Source organism: Lepisosteus oculatus, chromosome 18 (genome assembly GCF_040954835.1).
Source record: "Lepisosteus oculatus isolate fLepOcu1 chromosome 18, fLepOcu1.hap2, whole genome shotgun sequence".
NCBI classification, from domain to species: Eukaryota; Metazoa; Chordata; class Actinopteri; order Semionotiformes; family Lepisosteidae; genus Lepisosteus; species Lepisosteus oculatus.
In genome coordinates, this window is record NC_090713.1 from 18,325,792 (window position 1) to 18,339,268 (window position 13,477).

General features: G+C 37.3%; 1 protein-coding gene across 1 annotated transcript in view; it reads left to right on the forward strand.

The window, feature by feature from the left end:
* Nucleotides 1–361: 361 nt before the first annotated feature.
* The window catches only part of LOC102683837 (tripartite motif-containing protein 29-like), a 28,572-nt gene continuing 15,456 nt past the window's right edge, over nt 362–13,477 (forward strand). Inside the window, exons 1-4 of the mRNA XM_069180280.1 lie at nt 362–421; nt 8,804–8,917; nt 11,583–11,696; nt 12,507–12,620. Coding sequence (XP_069036381.1) covers nt 8,850–8,917; nt 11,583–11,696; nt 12,507–12,620 — 296 coding nt within the window. The 5' untranslated portion in view covers nt 362–421; nt 8,804–8,849. The remainder of the gene's footprint in view (nt 422–8,803; nt 8,918–11,582; nt 11,697–12,506; nt 12,621–13,477) is intronic.

Consider the following 13,477-nt stretch of genomic DNA (forward strand, 5'->3'; position numbering starts at 1 on the left):
AAGTACTTTTCACAGTATAGTTCATGTAATAATACCACAAATTGTCCTGAAAATCAGTATGATCAGTCTCATTCAGCCAGTCAAGTGGGGAAACAACTTCTCTCCTTTGTCTGCTTTTTGGAACTGGAGTAGTTCCATTTGGGCCTCCAGTAGCTCTATTGTAGCTTGTCAGTCAGTACTGTTTTTTGACCCTCGTCGACCATATAGTTGCCCACTATTGCTCTAGATGATAATGGCGCCTCCAGTTCTGTTGACAATTTAACAGTGAAAATAAGTTGTAGCCTGTCTCCTCCAAACAGGTACAGAGTACACAGGGAGTGGCTGATGAAACAGTTTCCTTTCAAAGGTCACTCTTGGAAGAGCAGGCATACTGTAATTATCTTCACCACTTTAATACACAAGAGCAGAAGAGCAGACAAAGGTAAGAGTTCATTCTTTAAAAAATGAGAAAATTAGAATTAGAGTGATAAAAGAGAGGATGCCATTTGCACATTTGGTAATTAGTTTTTATTTCAGTAGCAAACGAATTCAAGGATCTGATTCAGCTGTTCCACTGTTGCACAAACTGTGTACAGAAATGCCTGCTTTTCTCTCTTTTAAATACTCCTCACAGTTTGCATTTGAGTCCTCTAATTTGTGTTTCACCGTTCATTCTGAAGACATCCTCTGGATCGAATTTGTCCACTCATAAACTTCTCACTTACAGACTAAAATTAATCTGTTCCTGTCAGTGTAGGACTTCACTTTGATCACAGAAATGTGTTTTGATATTCAATCTCACTTTTACAGTATTGGTCTAATATTTGACTACACAGGATTCATTAAGTAACATACACGATATTTGCTTTGTACAAATTTGTTATTATTTCATGTCATATCTCTTTTCCATGTATATTGGAAAGATCATACAAATTCTATTTCTCTGCAAAACATCTTCATTAAAACAGCGTGTTTAAAAAAGTGTTGGTAAATTCTACTTGCTGTAATGTGTACTTAGCAATTTATGGTGCCAACCTATTCAAAAACATCAGAATAGTACCTAAATTGGTTACTTGTTTATGTCTAGTTATGAGAACTTGGAACAAATCTGAGCCTTTTACTAAGGTTTACATGTGTTTTATTGGGAATTTAGTTTCACTTTCACTTTTAACTTATAAGCAGAAATTGTAGAACTAATTGTTTTCCGATATTGTCTAGAAGATGTATATGGTGTTTGAATATACAGGTCACTATTGATAAATTTGTGAAAAGTGAAGGGCAGAAAGACATTCTATATCGTGGGTTTAATTTAGATATGTTTGGTATGTAAAGTAATTCATGGGAATTATTTGGTTTGGTTTGATAAAGTGTGATTTATTTGGTAAAATATATTCCTCTTTAAAAATATACCATTGTAGTTTGCGGCTTTACAATCTGCCTGAAGAGAGGTTGGTCTGTTCAAAGTCTTGTGACATTGTTAATATGGCAACACTTTCATTTTCATTGTGTAATCTTTGCCTGCTTTAGGGCTTTGGTAAACAGTTTTAGTAACTTTAAGTTTTGCTTCATCTTAATATTAAGGTGAATTAAAAATGTAATGGATTTCACATTTTATAGAACATCTTCCTCCAATTCTAGGATTGTTTCATGTACAGTATATAGTTTTTTTCAAAACTTCAGATCTTTGTACCAGTAAAACTAAGACTATTCAAAACAATTTATAATTGAATTATAAGAAAGCAAATTCTAAAATACAGAACCAAGTCTTGCAAAAGTAATTATATCCTTCCTATGTTTTATCGAAAGTGTGACATTTTTCATCAATTTTCCTACGGGATTAATAAAGTATTATCTATCTATCTATTTTTAAATCATGTACTGCATGTGCATTTTTTAAATACTTTTTTTCAGAACCTGAATTTTGAAGATTTCTGAGTTTTAGTAAATGTCAGTGTTGATGTTGGATAATAAGGAGATAAAACTGTAATCTGCTAATTGCACAAATATTCTGATCTGTGAATTCAGTATTTGCTGGAACCCCTTCTGATAGTAATTACAGCCACAGGTCATCTTGGGTAAGTCTCCACCAACTTAGCACCCTGGCTTGATGCAGTCCTTGCAATCTGATTTTCAGATTGCTGAAGCTCTCTCAAGTTGCTTGGGAATTGTTCAAAAACAGCAGATTGCAAGCTTTTCAACAGATTTTCAATATAATTTTAGTTAGGACATTGTGTGGGCCACTTGAATGACATTCACTTTCTTCTTTTTTCAAAGAGCCCTTTTCCTGACTGTGCTCTTTGATAACTTCATCCTGGATTTACACGAGATAAACAAAAAAGAAAGCATCAAAAAATAAATCTACATGTATAAGTCAATCAAACTAACTTCACATTTCCTTGTTCCTTGATCTTTTTTCTGAGTCTCGAGACAAATTAGAGGTTCAAGTGAGGTGTTACAAGGAAGTAAGCAGAGGTTTGTTCAACATGATTTTACCCTCTAAAATGTTATCTGTGAGGTTTATGATATTATATCAGATGCACAATACAAAGGATATATTGTACATATTACAAGCATGTGGTGGCCATAAAATGGTTGGCAGTGCACATTCTAATTGCTTCATTCCAGGCCTTATAGACAACGTTTGGAACAGTTGAGGTGTTTGTCTGGCTGCAAGTGAGCAAAGAGGCAGGAAAACATAGATGGTCAAAGGGGGTTGGTGGGTTACTCTAGTTAATTAACTGGTTAATAGTGAATCATTAGAGCCTTCAACAGTCATAGCATTAAAATATACAGAAAAAGACAGAGAGAAACAGAAAAGATACAGAGAAAAAAAGAACCATTGCCCCATTCGTCTTGTGGTAGGTCTTTGTTTTCAGTGGTTGAGACCAGATTCTGACTAGGTAATCTAAGCTTAATTCTAGAGAGTTTGCAATCTTTAGGGAAATTCTGACTTTCTATATTGTGGAATTTTCAGTTTTTAAATAAAAAAAATATCTCATACTTGATGCATTTCTAGAACAGGGAGATTAAATCCTATATATATATGTCATATTTGATTTGAAATACAGATACAGCCATTCAAAATACACGGTACAACCCCATAAAAAGTTACAATGTTTTAACCTTTTCTATGAATCTTGATCTTTTTTTCTGAAACGGGGAAAATCTGATCATGTTTCTCTATAACAATAATAAAAAAAACATTATTATACATATCACCTTTATGTGATATCACCTTAAGGACAGCACATACAAGGGTTAATTGCACAATGGACCGTGCAAAGAAATTTAAAATAGTCTTCTTTAGGTGTGAGGGCAGGAGTGGATCGTAGAAGACATAATCAGTAAATTAGGAAAACAAAGAACAGGACAGGTGAGACGTTTATCCAGAGAGCGAGTGATCAGAAAAAGGAACAGCTGTTACGCCCAGGTTTTACGCTCTCTCTCTGCTGAATGAATAAAAGCATTTTATTAAAAACGCGTTTGCGTTTGTCTGGGTATTTACTTTGTAATCTGTGGTTTACATCTACTGTATTGTTTTGAGATGCCACTTTTAAAGGTGATATGTAAAATAAAGTTTTTTATTATTGTTATAGAGAAACTTGATCAGATTTTCCATGGTTCAGAAAAAAGAAGATTAAAATCTGTAATCTTTCCACTTGTATGTCACCGGAAAATACAAGAAGTTTCTGCTTTGTGTAAGGATGGTGTCAAAAAGTAATCTAAGTGGTGAGAAAGCTGTGCTCCTCAAAGCGCTTTACAGGATAAAAACAATAGCAACAATAGTGGCTGGGCAAACGATTTTTTTATAGAAATACAAAATGAGATGTAATGATGTGTTCCGACTAAGACATTAATGAGTACAACCCCCCTCTCTGCGGGAGTGCTGGCTGTGACGAATTAAACCGGTTTCACAGGTATTTTCAAAGTAGAAGGGGGCGAGATTTCCATCTTAATTTTCATGTTAAATAATTTTTTAAAATTAAAATTCAATCTATACAGCAATCACATATTTGGGTACCATTTCATAAAACGTTCATGCTTAAAATGTTTAGGGAGAAATGGAAGACTGATAATGGAATGGAATGGAATGAATGATAAGTGTCGCAGTTAAATAATTTTCGTAGTTAGAAATTATGAAACGCTCTGTTAAAAGCAAGGGAGTTTTTATGTCCGTTGCAGTAAAAGAAAATGCCTGACAAAGTAGGGCTTGGACAGATTCCAAGTGCTATTTTGCAATTTACGTTGCATTGTCCATTGTGCTGCTGTAATACAGTTTAAAATAAGTCTAAACTGTATCAGCTTTATTTATGGGTTGCAATTTAGAAAAAGTCAAAAACCGCACTCAAAATGCAATTTAGAGCTTTCTGGCAAGAGGAGACACCCAAATTAATAATGTAACATGCCACTGTTTGTGCATGAACAAAGTTATACTGCTATTTCCTTAGATACGCGATTAAAAAAAAATAATTTTTTGAATCCCCGGCGGAACACATTCCATAAGAATCAGCACTTTTATATATCGCCTTTAAAGGTGGCTTCTCAAAATGCTTTACAGGATAAAAACAACAATAACAGCAACAACAACAATATTGTATTTCATTGCACTTTGAAAACCAAGTAATAATTTAACTATATGTGCAAATGTTTTATGATATGTCGCTGTTGTGAATGTTTGTGGAGTGTATCTTATTTGCCTGTCTGTCCTGGCTCTCTCGCTTGCCCTCCCCCCCTCTCTCCCTAAATTCAATTCAATTCAAGGTGCTTTATTAGCATGACAGATGGGTACAATCAGTGTTGGGTATTTACTTTGCTTTGAGCTTCCACTTTTAAAGGTGATATATAAAATCACTTGCTTTAACTCCGCAAGTCTGAGTTCTTGTGTCTGTCCTATCCAAACCCGAAAGTATTACAAAATGTATCTTTATAGCAGGTGGTGTACAACTTTTTAGCATAGATTACACTTTTATAAAATGTATTTAAAAAATAAAAAGGATTACAATCTAACCTTTCCACGTTTGATCCCAAGATCCCAAGAAAAATAAATCTAAACGGGGAGAAAGCTATGCTGAAAGTTTATTAAGATACTTAGAAGACAAAGATAATGATTTACCTTTCATTTGTCAGATTGTGAATCAAAAAACACATATATTTAAACACGCGTTTACGATTTAAATCAAAACGCGATTCAAATCAATATAAATGTTTATTTTGTAACGCATAGGTGACTATTCATTGTTATTAAAATGACTTAGGTTCGATCATGTTGTGATATTTAGAAATATAAATTTGTTTGGTGTGAGTGAGGTTTTATTTAATCTCTGACCAAGGGAAACGTTTCATTTTTTCAAAGAAATGTTTGTTAAAAAAAAGTTGTGGTTCTAGTGGGATTCAATCACAGACCATGTGACATGGGAGTCAGGAACCTAACCCACAGTGCCACCAGGAAGGTCGCGTGCAGAGTGCTGAAAAAGCACTACAGAAACATTATCAACAGACAATGTACAGCGTGTACTATTCTTGTGTTGCGGTACATGAAAATAATTATATCGTTATTAATTTCTTTAGATACGCGATTCCATATTATATTCCCTTTTAATCAAATTCTAAAAATATGCTTGTTGACTCCGGTATCTCTTTAGTTAAAGACTTCGATGCTTAAAATGTTTAGTGAGAAATGGAATACTGGTGTGTATTTTTTCTTTAAAGACCAGCCATATACTGTATGTTTATGTTCCAAAATTAATATTGTTTATGGCCTTCACATGCTTTACAGTATGCTCCTATTCTTTTTATGCTCAGCTACTAAGATTTCCCTTCAGTGGTAAAATTCAATATCTACAACGGGCACAGTAAAGACATTTACTGTAAGTCTTTCTACGACAGACCAACGGACCACGAGTGCCCTTGTCGGTCAACCAATCACGTACCGCGGTACCGCGCGTCATCTTGCGTCAAAATGCGTGACGCCGTAGCCAATTACCTCCGGTACGTGTCTGTACCGCGCACTTTGAATGGCTGCATCTGTAATATGGAATCGCACATCTAAAGAAATTAATTATATATTTTTATTCTTTTAAATCACATTATCACAGTAGTACACTTTCTTTGTAAGCATCTGCATCAATTTGACTCATTCACATTTCCACTCATTCAAGTTTCCACAATTACTTGGAAACTTTTTGCTTTCAGCTACAGCCTAAGTTGTTAAGCAGCATGTTGGTGTAATGGGTTAGGTGTATTTCTTGTATACTAGAGGGTGGTGGTTCGGATCCAGCTGTTGCTATGAGTTTTCTTTTGACAAATAAATAAATATCTTTGAAAAATTAAATACCAAACATTATGGAAAATAATATATATATATATTAATGTTCTTATAGTGGTAATAGGCAATGGACTGTCATGTACTGTGCTGCAAACCCGGATCAGATAATTACTTTGTTTCTTACAGAACTGAATTTATAAAAATAGTCCACTATTATAGCTGAAAAAGCATTTAAACACGCGTTTGCAATTTTAATAAATAAAAAAAAATGAAAATAGTGTGAAAATGTCTTCTCACCTCCTTGTCCCCTGGGGGTAATGGGGACTCTCCATTATAAACGTAAATGTAAAGCCCCAAAATAAACACACTGTAATAAATAACGTGTTCTACATTGACCTTTTTATTAAGTGATAGACAAAAAACAGGGCAATGACTTTCTCTGCCAGCCAGTTGAAGAAGTAAGTTGGCGACTCAAAGCTTGAAGCTTGAAGATTTTCTATTGATCTCCTTAAATCTTTAATATACTCCTCTAAATGTTTTGTTTTATATATTCGTCCAGTAACAATGAGTAAATTTTCCATCTCCCCCTTAATGTTTGTGTACCTGGTATTCAGAATTTTAATTGTGGTGGTAGTTGAGTGCCATCGAGTCACTATTGACTCATGGCGACCCTATGGACAGTCCCACTGTCACTATCCATAGAGTTTTCATGGCAAGACAGGGAAGTAGATTTGCCAGGCCTTTCTTCCACGCAGATACTGCCGACAGCTCTCTCCTATATTGCTGCTGCCCAGTATGGGTTATTAGAGAACTCTGCGCCCGATGTGGGACACGAACCAGTTACGACCACAGATGGCACCTGTCATTAATTGAACCTCATTACTTCATTAATCTATCACACCTGACTCCTTCACTATTTAAACCCTCATGTACCACTTTCCCATGCTCGGTAATGGAGTCTCTCTCTCTCTTCTGAGCTCATTGCCTGTCGGCAAGCTCCTTCCATACATTTCTCCTGAAGAACTCTCCCGGCTTTTTCGATCAAGTTCTTTGACTGTTGGATTTCACTCTTTTTGGACTTAACTTTTCAGATTTGTCTGCCTTTCGGAATATAAACATGTGCCACATAGGGTCCTGCTTATTCAGTGGTGTTCAGCTCTACCTAACAGAACCAACTACCCTGAGATTATAACTCCCGTGCTCTACCAACAGAGCTAATCGGGGATGCTGAATTTTAATTGTACTGAACCAAAATTTGAAATAACAAGAGGATGAATAATAGTGGCCTTAGTAAACTGTAAGATGTCATATGTAACCAAAAAATAATCTAATCTAGAAAAGGAATTATGTCTGCTAGAGAAAAAAGTATAGTCCTTCTCACTAATATGAAGGGTTCTCCATATATCTGATAACGTATCAATTAACTTTTGAAGTGGCTGCTTTGAAAGGCTGCTCCCTGTTTTATCTATAGTATGTCTCATAAACACGTTAAAATCTCATCCAAGGTATAGAAGTATCTTTAAAACATATGAGTCTGGCTTCTATTTATATAAAAATACAGGATTATCTAAGTCCATATAGTAAATATTGACAAGCTTGAATTTTATAAAAAATAAATCAACCATTTTGATCCTCGATTTTATTCTCTAACACAAATGGTGCTGTTTTTGTATTCGTATGGTGACCTCCCCTTGAGGAATTGCTAGAACAATAGACCTGATCGACCCAGTCCCAGCAAATATGATAAACATTTGAAAATTCTAAGTGTTTCTTGCAGAAAAGCCACTTGTGTTTTGAGAATCTTACACCATTTGGCTGTGTTAGCAGCTTTTACATTTTAAGTCACAGCATTAATAGAATTATCCATCTTAAAACCTCAATTCTAAATAAGAAAGGAAAAGACTATCCATAACATCCATCACAGTACCAATTAGAACAGTGATAATTAACTCCATCTCCTCTGGTGTGTCCTCATCCCCCATCACCCCACCTGTATTCCCTCTCAGAAATTTCAGTATGGCTCTTACCATAGTGGAACAATTTTTTTTCCCTCACCCTCTCAAACTAAATTCAAACAAATTACTTTTAACCTCAACTCATCTTTCATAAACAGTTTTACCCAACTCCTCGGTTTGTACAGTACATGTCTTTTTCATTTTTTTTCGATTTTTAATACATTTTCTATTTTTTTTATATTTTGCTTTATCCCTTTGCTTCCATTATAATAATATTTCTTCTAATTCTTCTACACTGTTATTCCATAAACGATTCCTCTAGACGCATGTTATCATTTTGCAGTTTTTCCGTGGTATGAGTGAGTACAGCGACTTTGTCACTTAGCGTTTTATTCTCTTTCTTTGATTAGTGTTTTATTGAGGATAGTGTTTCTTTTAATTCACCAGTGTCACTAACAACTTTCTGTAGCAGATCCAGCTTCTGCAATTTTTCAGATATGGGGATATCTTTTCAAATAAGTAGATATCAACTGCAGACCCTTTACTGGCTTTACCCTTGGTCTTCATAGCCTGATCTTCTCAACTTTGTCTGTGCTGTTCACAGGGTCCAGCTGAAGAGATCAGGGTCACCAGTGCCCAGCTGTGTGTCTATGATGAGTGACGAGTCAATGGAGCCACCAATACAGTTTGGAGATGGAACCCTTGACACTGACCCCAGGTGAGGTCACTGTTGTCCATCATCTCTCCCTTTCTTATTTTCTTTGTTCTGTGAAAAGTTTAAGAAGTTTATGAAAAATAAATACTGTACCTGAAGCTGAAAACTGCTAAAAAGAAATGTACAGCTAGTATTTTCTCCTGACTAATGGTTGAAAAAGTGTGTATCCACTGCAGACATGATCAGAAAAGGAATTATGTCTGCTAGAGAAAAAAGTATAGTCCTTCTCACTAATATGAAGGGTTCTCCATATATCTGATAACGTATCAATACATATATCTGATAACACAGGTTGAGGAACAGAGAGCTGTAATTAAGTACAGAAGTAATAAGAAAGGACCTGGATTCCTCAAAACATGTCTAGCCCTTGAAGTTGTGTGACATCATATATGACAGACGCAGAGATATATAGATCCAGCTCCCTGCTGTGTGTTCATGAAGACCGACCCTTCAACAGATCAACCACTAGAGTGTGGAAAAAGAAATTCCACTAGGACACCCTGTCCATTTACACAATAATGTGAACCTGGTTTTATTGAGTTTAATTCCTTGTCAGTGGCATTGGCAGCAGATTGAAGACAACTTGATGATGATGGATGGCAGCTGCAATTACAATTGTTAATCTGGGTATTTCCTTCACACTGTATTGTAATTATTTGTTTACAAAGTCCAGCCCCTTGTCCTCACAGTGGAACCTGCCTAGAGAGTCCTGTAGTCATGTGGGTTCAGAGTCAACAGGGTGACTTGTATTAGTAGACAGACACTGGTAGGTGTAGGTAAACACTTGATACCTGCATTGCATACTACAAAATAATGTATTCTAGACAATATGGGAAAGCAATAAAAAAGAATGTTAGGTTATTTAGTTCAAAGCAAATAATTTGTTGAAGGATCTTCTGTTAAAACTGTATAAAGCACCAGTGAGGTCTCATTTAAAATTGTGTACAATTTGTTTGAATTTGGTCACTGTGGTTACAAACAGATTACATCTCTGCAATTAGTCCAGATATAATCCTGGAACAAAGGAATGTCTAACAACTGAACATTTCTAATCTTATAAGAGTGGCTAAGGGGAGTCCGATTCAAGATTATAAAATCCTAAAGATAATGACACACTCAGCCCAATGACCTGAATCACTATGAACAGTGATACAAAATGTGAGAGACATGAGTTGACACTACAGGAAAGAGCATTTCAAGCTGAGGACAGGAGGACCTTCTTTACACAAAAGGTTGCTGAAGAGTGAAACACACAACTAAGCCATGTTACTGATACCCTGGTGTCTTTCAAGAACAACACAGTCTGAGAGCCTTGGATCAATTAGCTACCAACTAGCAAACTGGCTATACTGCCTGAATGGGCTCTTCTAGTGATTGTAGTTTAGCGCTGTAAATATGGAGCACTACTTGCACCTGATGGATTTTCACATTTTCACATACATGCTGTGTTGAATTTCTGCTGCTTTTATAAGATTTATAATTTAACATGGATTAATGATTGTCAAAAACATATAACACCCATGTCACTCTGTGTACAGTATAAACAAGGCATTTCAGAGGCCTAACATTCTGTTCACCCAGACAACCCCAGACTGCTACTAAGCATTAAACTCTTAATGCATAGAGATAATGCATAAGAGGCCACATAAGAGATAAGATGCCCTCTAACTAAATATAAAGCAACCTGCAGTTAAATCTCTCTCTCTGCAACCCAGATGCCACAAAATAAATGGTAGCCTATGTCCCTACCATAAAAATGCACCCTAAGCAGGGCAGACGTTTCTAACTGAGGTATCTTTTACCCAGGAAACCCAAGTTCCCTAAAACACAGAATAGCATGCTCTCTCTAACATAGTTCAAATGCTTAGCTCCAGTCGGGTCTGGTTTGGATGATCATGAAGTAAGGGCTCTCACCTTGCACAGGCTTCAAGTCCCAACTCCTCTGGACTCCTCTCTCTTCTCTGCTTGCCTGTTTCTTATTTCTTCTTCTCTCTGTGCTCTTAATGTGATCTTATATTGAGTGTGTCTGTCCTGCTCCTTGACAATCATTAATCCACAACTTCCCCTTGTATACTAAGGTAAACTTTACAATTGTTTTTCCTCAAATGACCCCCAAGACCTCAGCAAACATCCTCCCTGCTTTGAAGTTAGAAGTGTTTACTCTGTCAAGTGTAGCAAACTTATTCTAAAATCGATGAGACACTTCTTAGCCACCTAAAGCTGTAACAATACACTACTGATTTATCACTTATACCTACAACATCACCAGCTATATGATCAATATGTGACTTCAATAGAACAGTTCTGACTCTCCAGTTTAAAAGTGACTCCAGGATCACTGAGCTGCTCCAATGTGGAAAACCAGCAGAAACACCCTGGGGTTCAGGCTCCTGTTCACAAACTGGGACTGTGTGCTGCCCTCTGTAGGCTCTTTCCATCAGGCAATGAAGAGGGAAAGGGGCTGTGAGGGCAGAAGTTGAAGTGGGAGAACAGCCCCAATACCAGCACAGCCAGTCCTAAACATCATATACTGTAGGCAGCAGGAGAGAAGCACTTGAACACTGAATGAGACTTTCTGTAGAGACACACTTGGTCACAGTACTTCAGACCAGTGCCCAGATACAGAGAAAGGAGATTAATGGAAAGACTGTGTCTGTGCTGTTCACAGGATTAAGCTGGACAGGCCAGGATCACCAGTGCCCAGCTGTGTGTCCATGAAGAGTGACTGGTCAATGGAGTCACCAATGCATTTCAGAGGTGGAGCCCTTGACACTGACCCCAGGTGAGGTTAATGTTGTCCATTGAGTGTATCTGTTAGCAGGTCATGAGATGAGATTGTGTGAACTGGATCATCTCTTCCTTTCTCGTTTCCTTTGTTCTGTGAAAAGTTTAAGAAGTGTTTAAAAACACAGAATAGCATGTTCTCTCTAACATGGTTCAAATACTAACAGTAGCTCCAGTCAGATCTGGTTTGGATGATCATGAATTAGGGGCTCTTGCCTGGCACAAGCTTCAAGTCCCAACTCCTGCAGTCTCCTCTCTCTTCTCTGCTTGCCTGCTTCTTGTTTCTTCTTCTCTCTGTGCTCTTAATGTGATCTTATATTGAGTGTGTCTGTCCTGCTCCTTGACAATCATTAATCCACAAGGTCCCTATGTATACTAAGGTAAACTTTACAATTTTTTTTCCTCAAGGGACCCCCAGACCTCAGCAAACATCCTCCCTGCTTTGAAGTTAGAAGTGTTTACTCTGCCAAGTGTCACAAATGTAATCTAAAATCGAAGAGACACTTCTCAGCCACCTAAAGCTGTAACAATACACTACTGATTTATCACTTATACCTACAACATCACCAGCTACATGATCAATACGTGACTTCAGTTGAGCAGTTCAGTGGGAGAAGTGAAGTGGGAGAACAGCCCCAATACCAGCACAGCCAGTCCTGAACATCATATACTGTAGGCAGCAGGAGAGAAGCTCTTGAACACTGAACGAGACTTTCTGAAGGGACACAATTGGTCACAGAACTTCAGACCAGTGTCCAGATATGGAGAAAGGAGATTAATGGAAAGAATGTGTCTGTGCTGTTCACAGGATTAAGTTGGACAGGCCAGGATCACCAGTGCCCAGCTGTGTGTCCATGAAGAGTGACTGGTCAATGGAGTCACCAATGCATTTCAGAGGTGGAGCCCTTGACACTGACCCCAGGTGAGGTCACTGTTGTCCATTAAGTGTATCTGTTAGCAGGTCACGAGATGAGATTATGTGAACAATTTCCTTTATTTCCTTTGTTCTGTGAAAAGTTTAAGAAGGATAAATATCTGACAGCTGAAAACTGCTGAAAATAAAATCAAAATTTTACAGCTAATGTTTTCTCACGACTAATGGGTGAAAGAGTGTGTATCCACTGCAGACATGATCAGAAACACACACAGGTTGAGGAACGGAGAGCTGCAATTGAATACAGGAGTGATGAGCACTCCTGATCTTGTGTGACACAGGTAGAGATCTGTGGAATCAGCTGTGTGTCCATGAAGATCAACTAATAGAATGTAGAAGAGTAACTCTGGTGTGATACTCAGTCCATTTACACAGTATGATGAACCTGATTTTATTGAGTTGAACTCACTTAAATTTGTATGGCCAGCAGTGTGATGATCACTTGATGATGATGGCATAGTTGGCAGCTGTAATTATTACTTTTAATAGAGATGTTTCCATCACACTCATATTATAATTATTGATTTACAAGTCCAGCTCTTCGTCTTCATAGTGGAACCCGGTCAGTGAGTTTTGATGTCATGTAGGGTCAGAGTCAGTAGAGTGAAATGCAGAAGAGCCGTTTCAGTGCTGGTGTGTCTTGATGACCTGGTAGATATCCTGCATCTCAGCACACAGGGTTCTGGCCAAGTCAACCCAGTGCAGGAGTTAGAACAAGGAACAACCTGGATTATCTGATTGTCCATTCTGATGGACATGAATCAGAAAGAGACATCCAAACGTCTGGCCATCAGGCCACATGATCGAGGTCTCACTAGGTCAAGATGTGTTTAGGCTCATGTGCA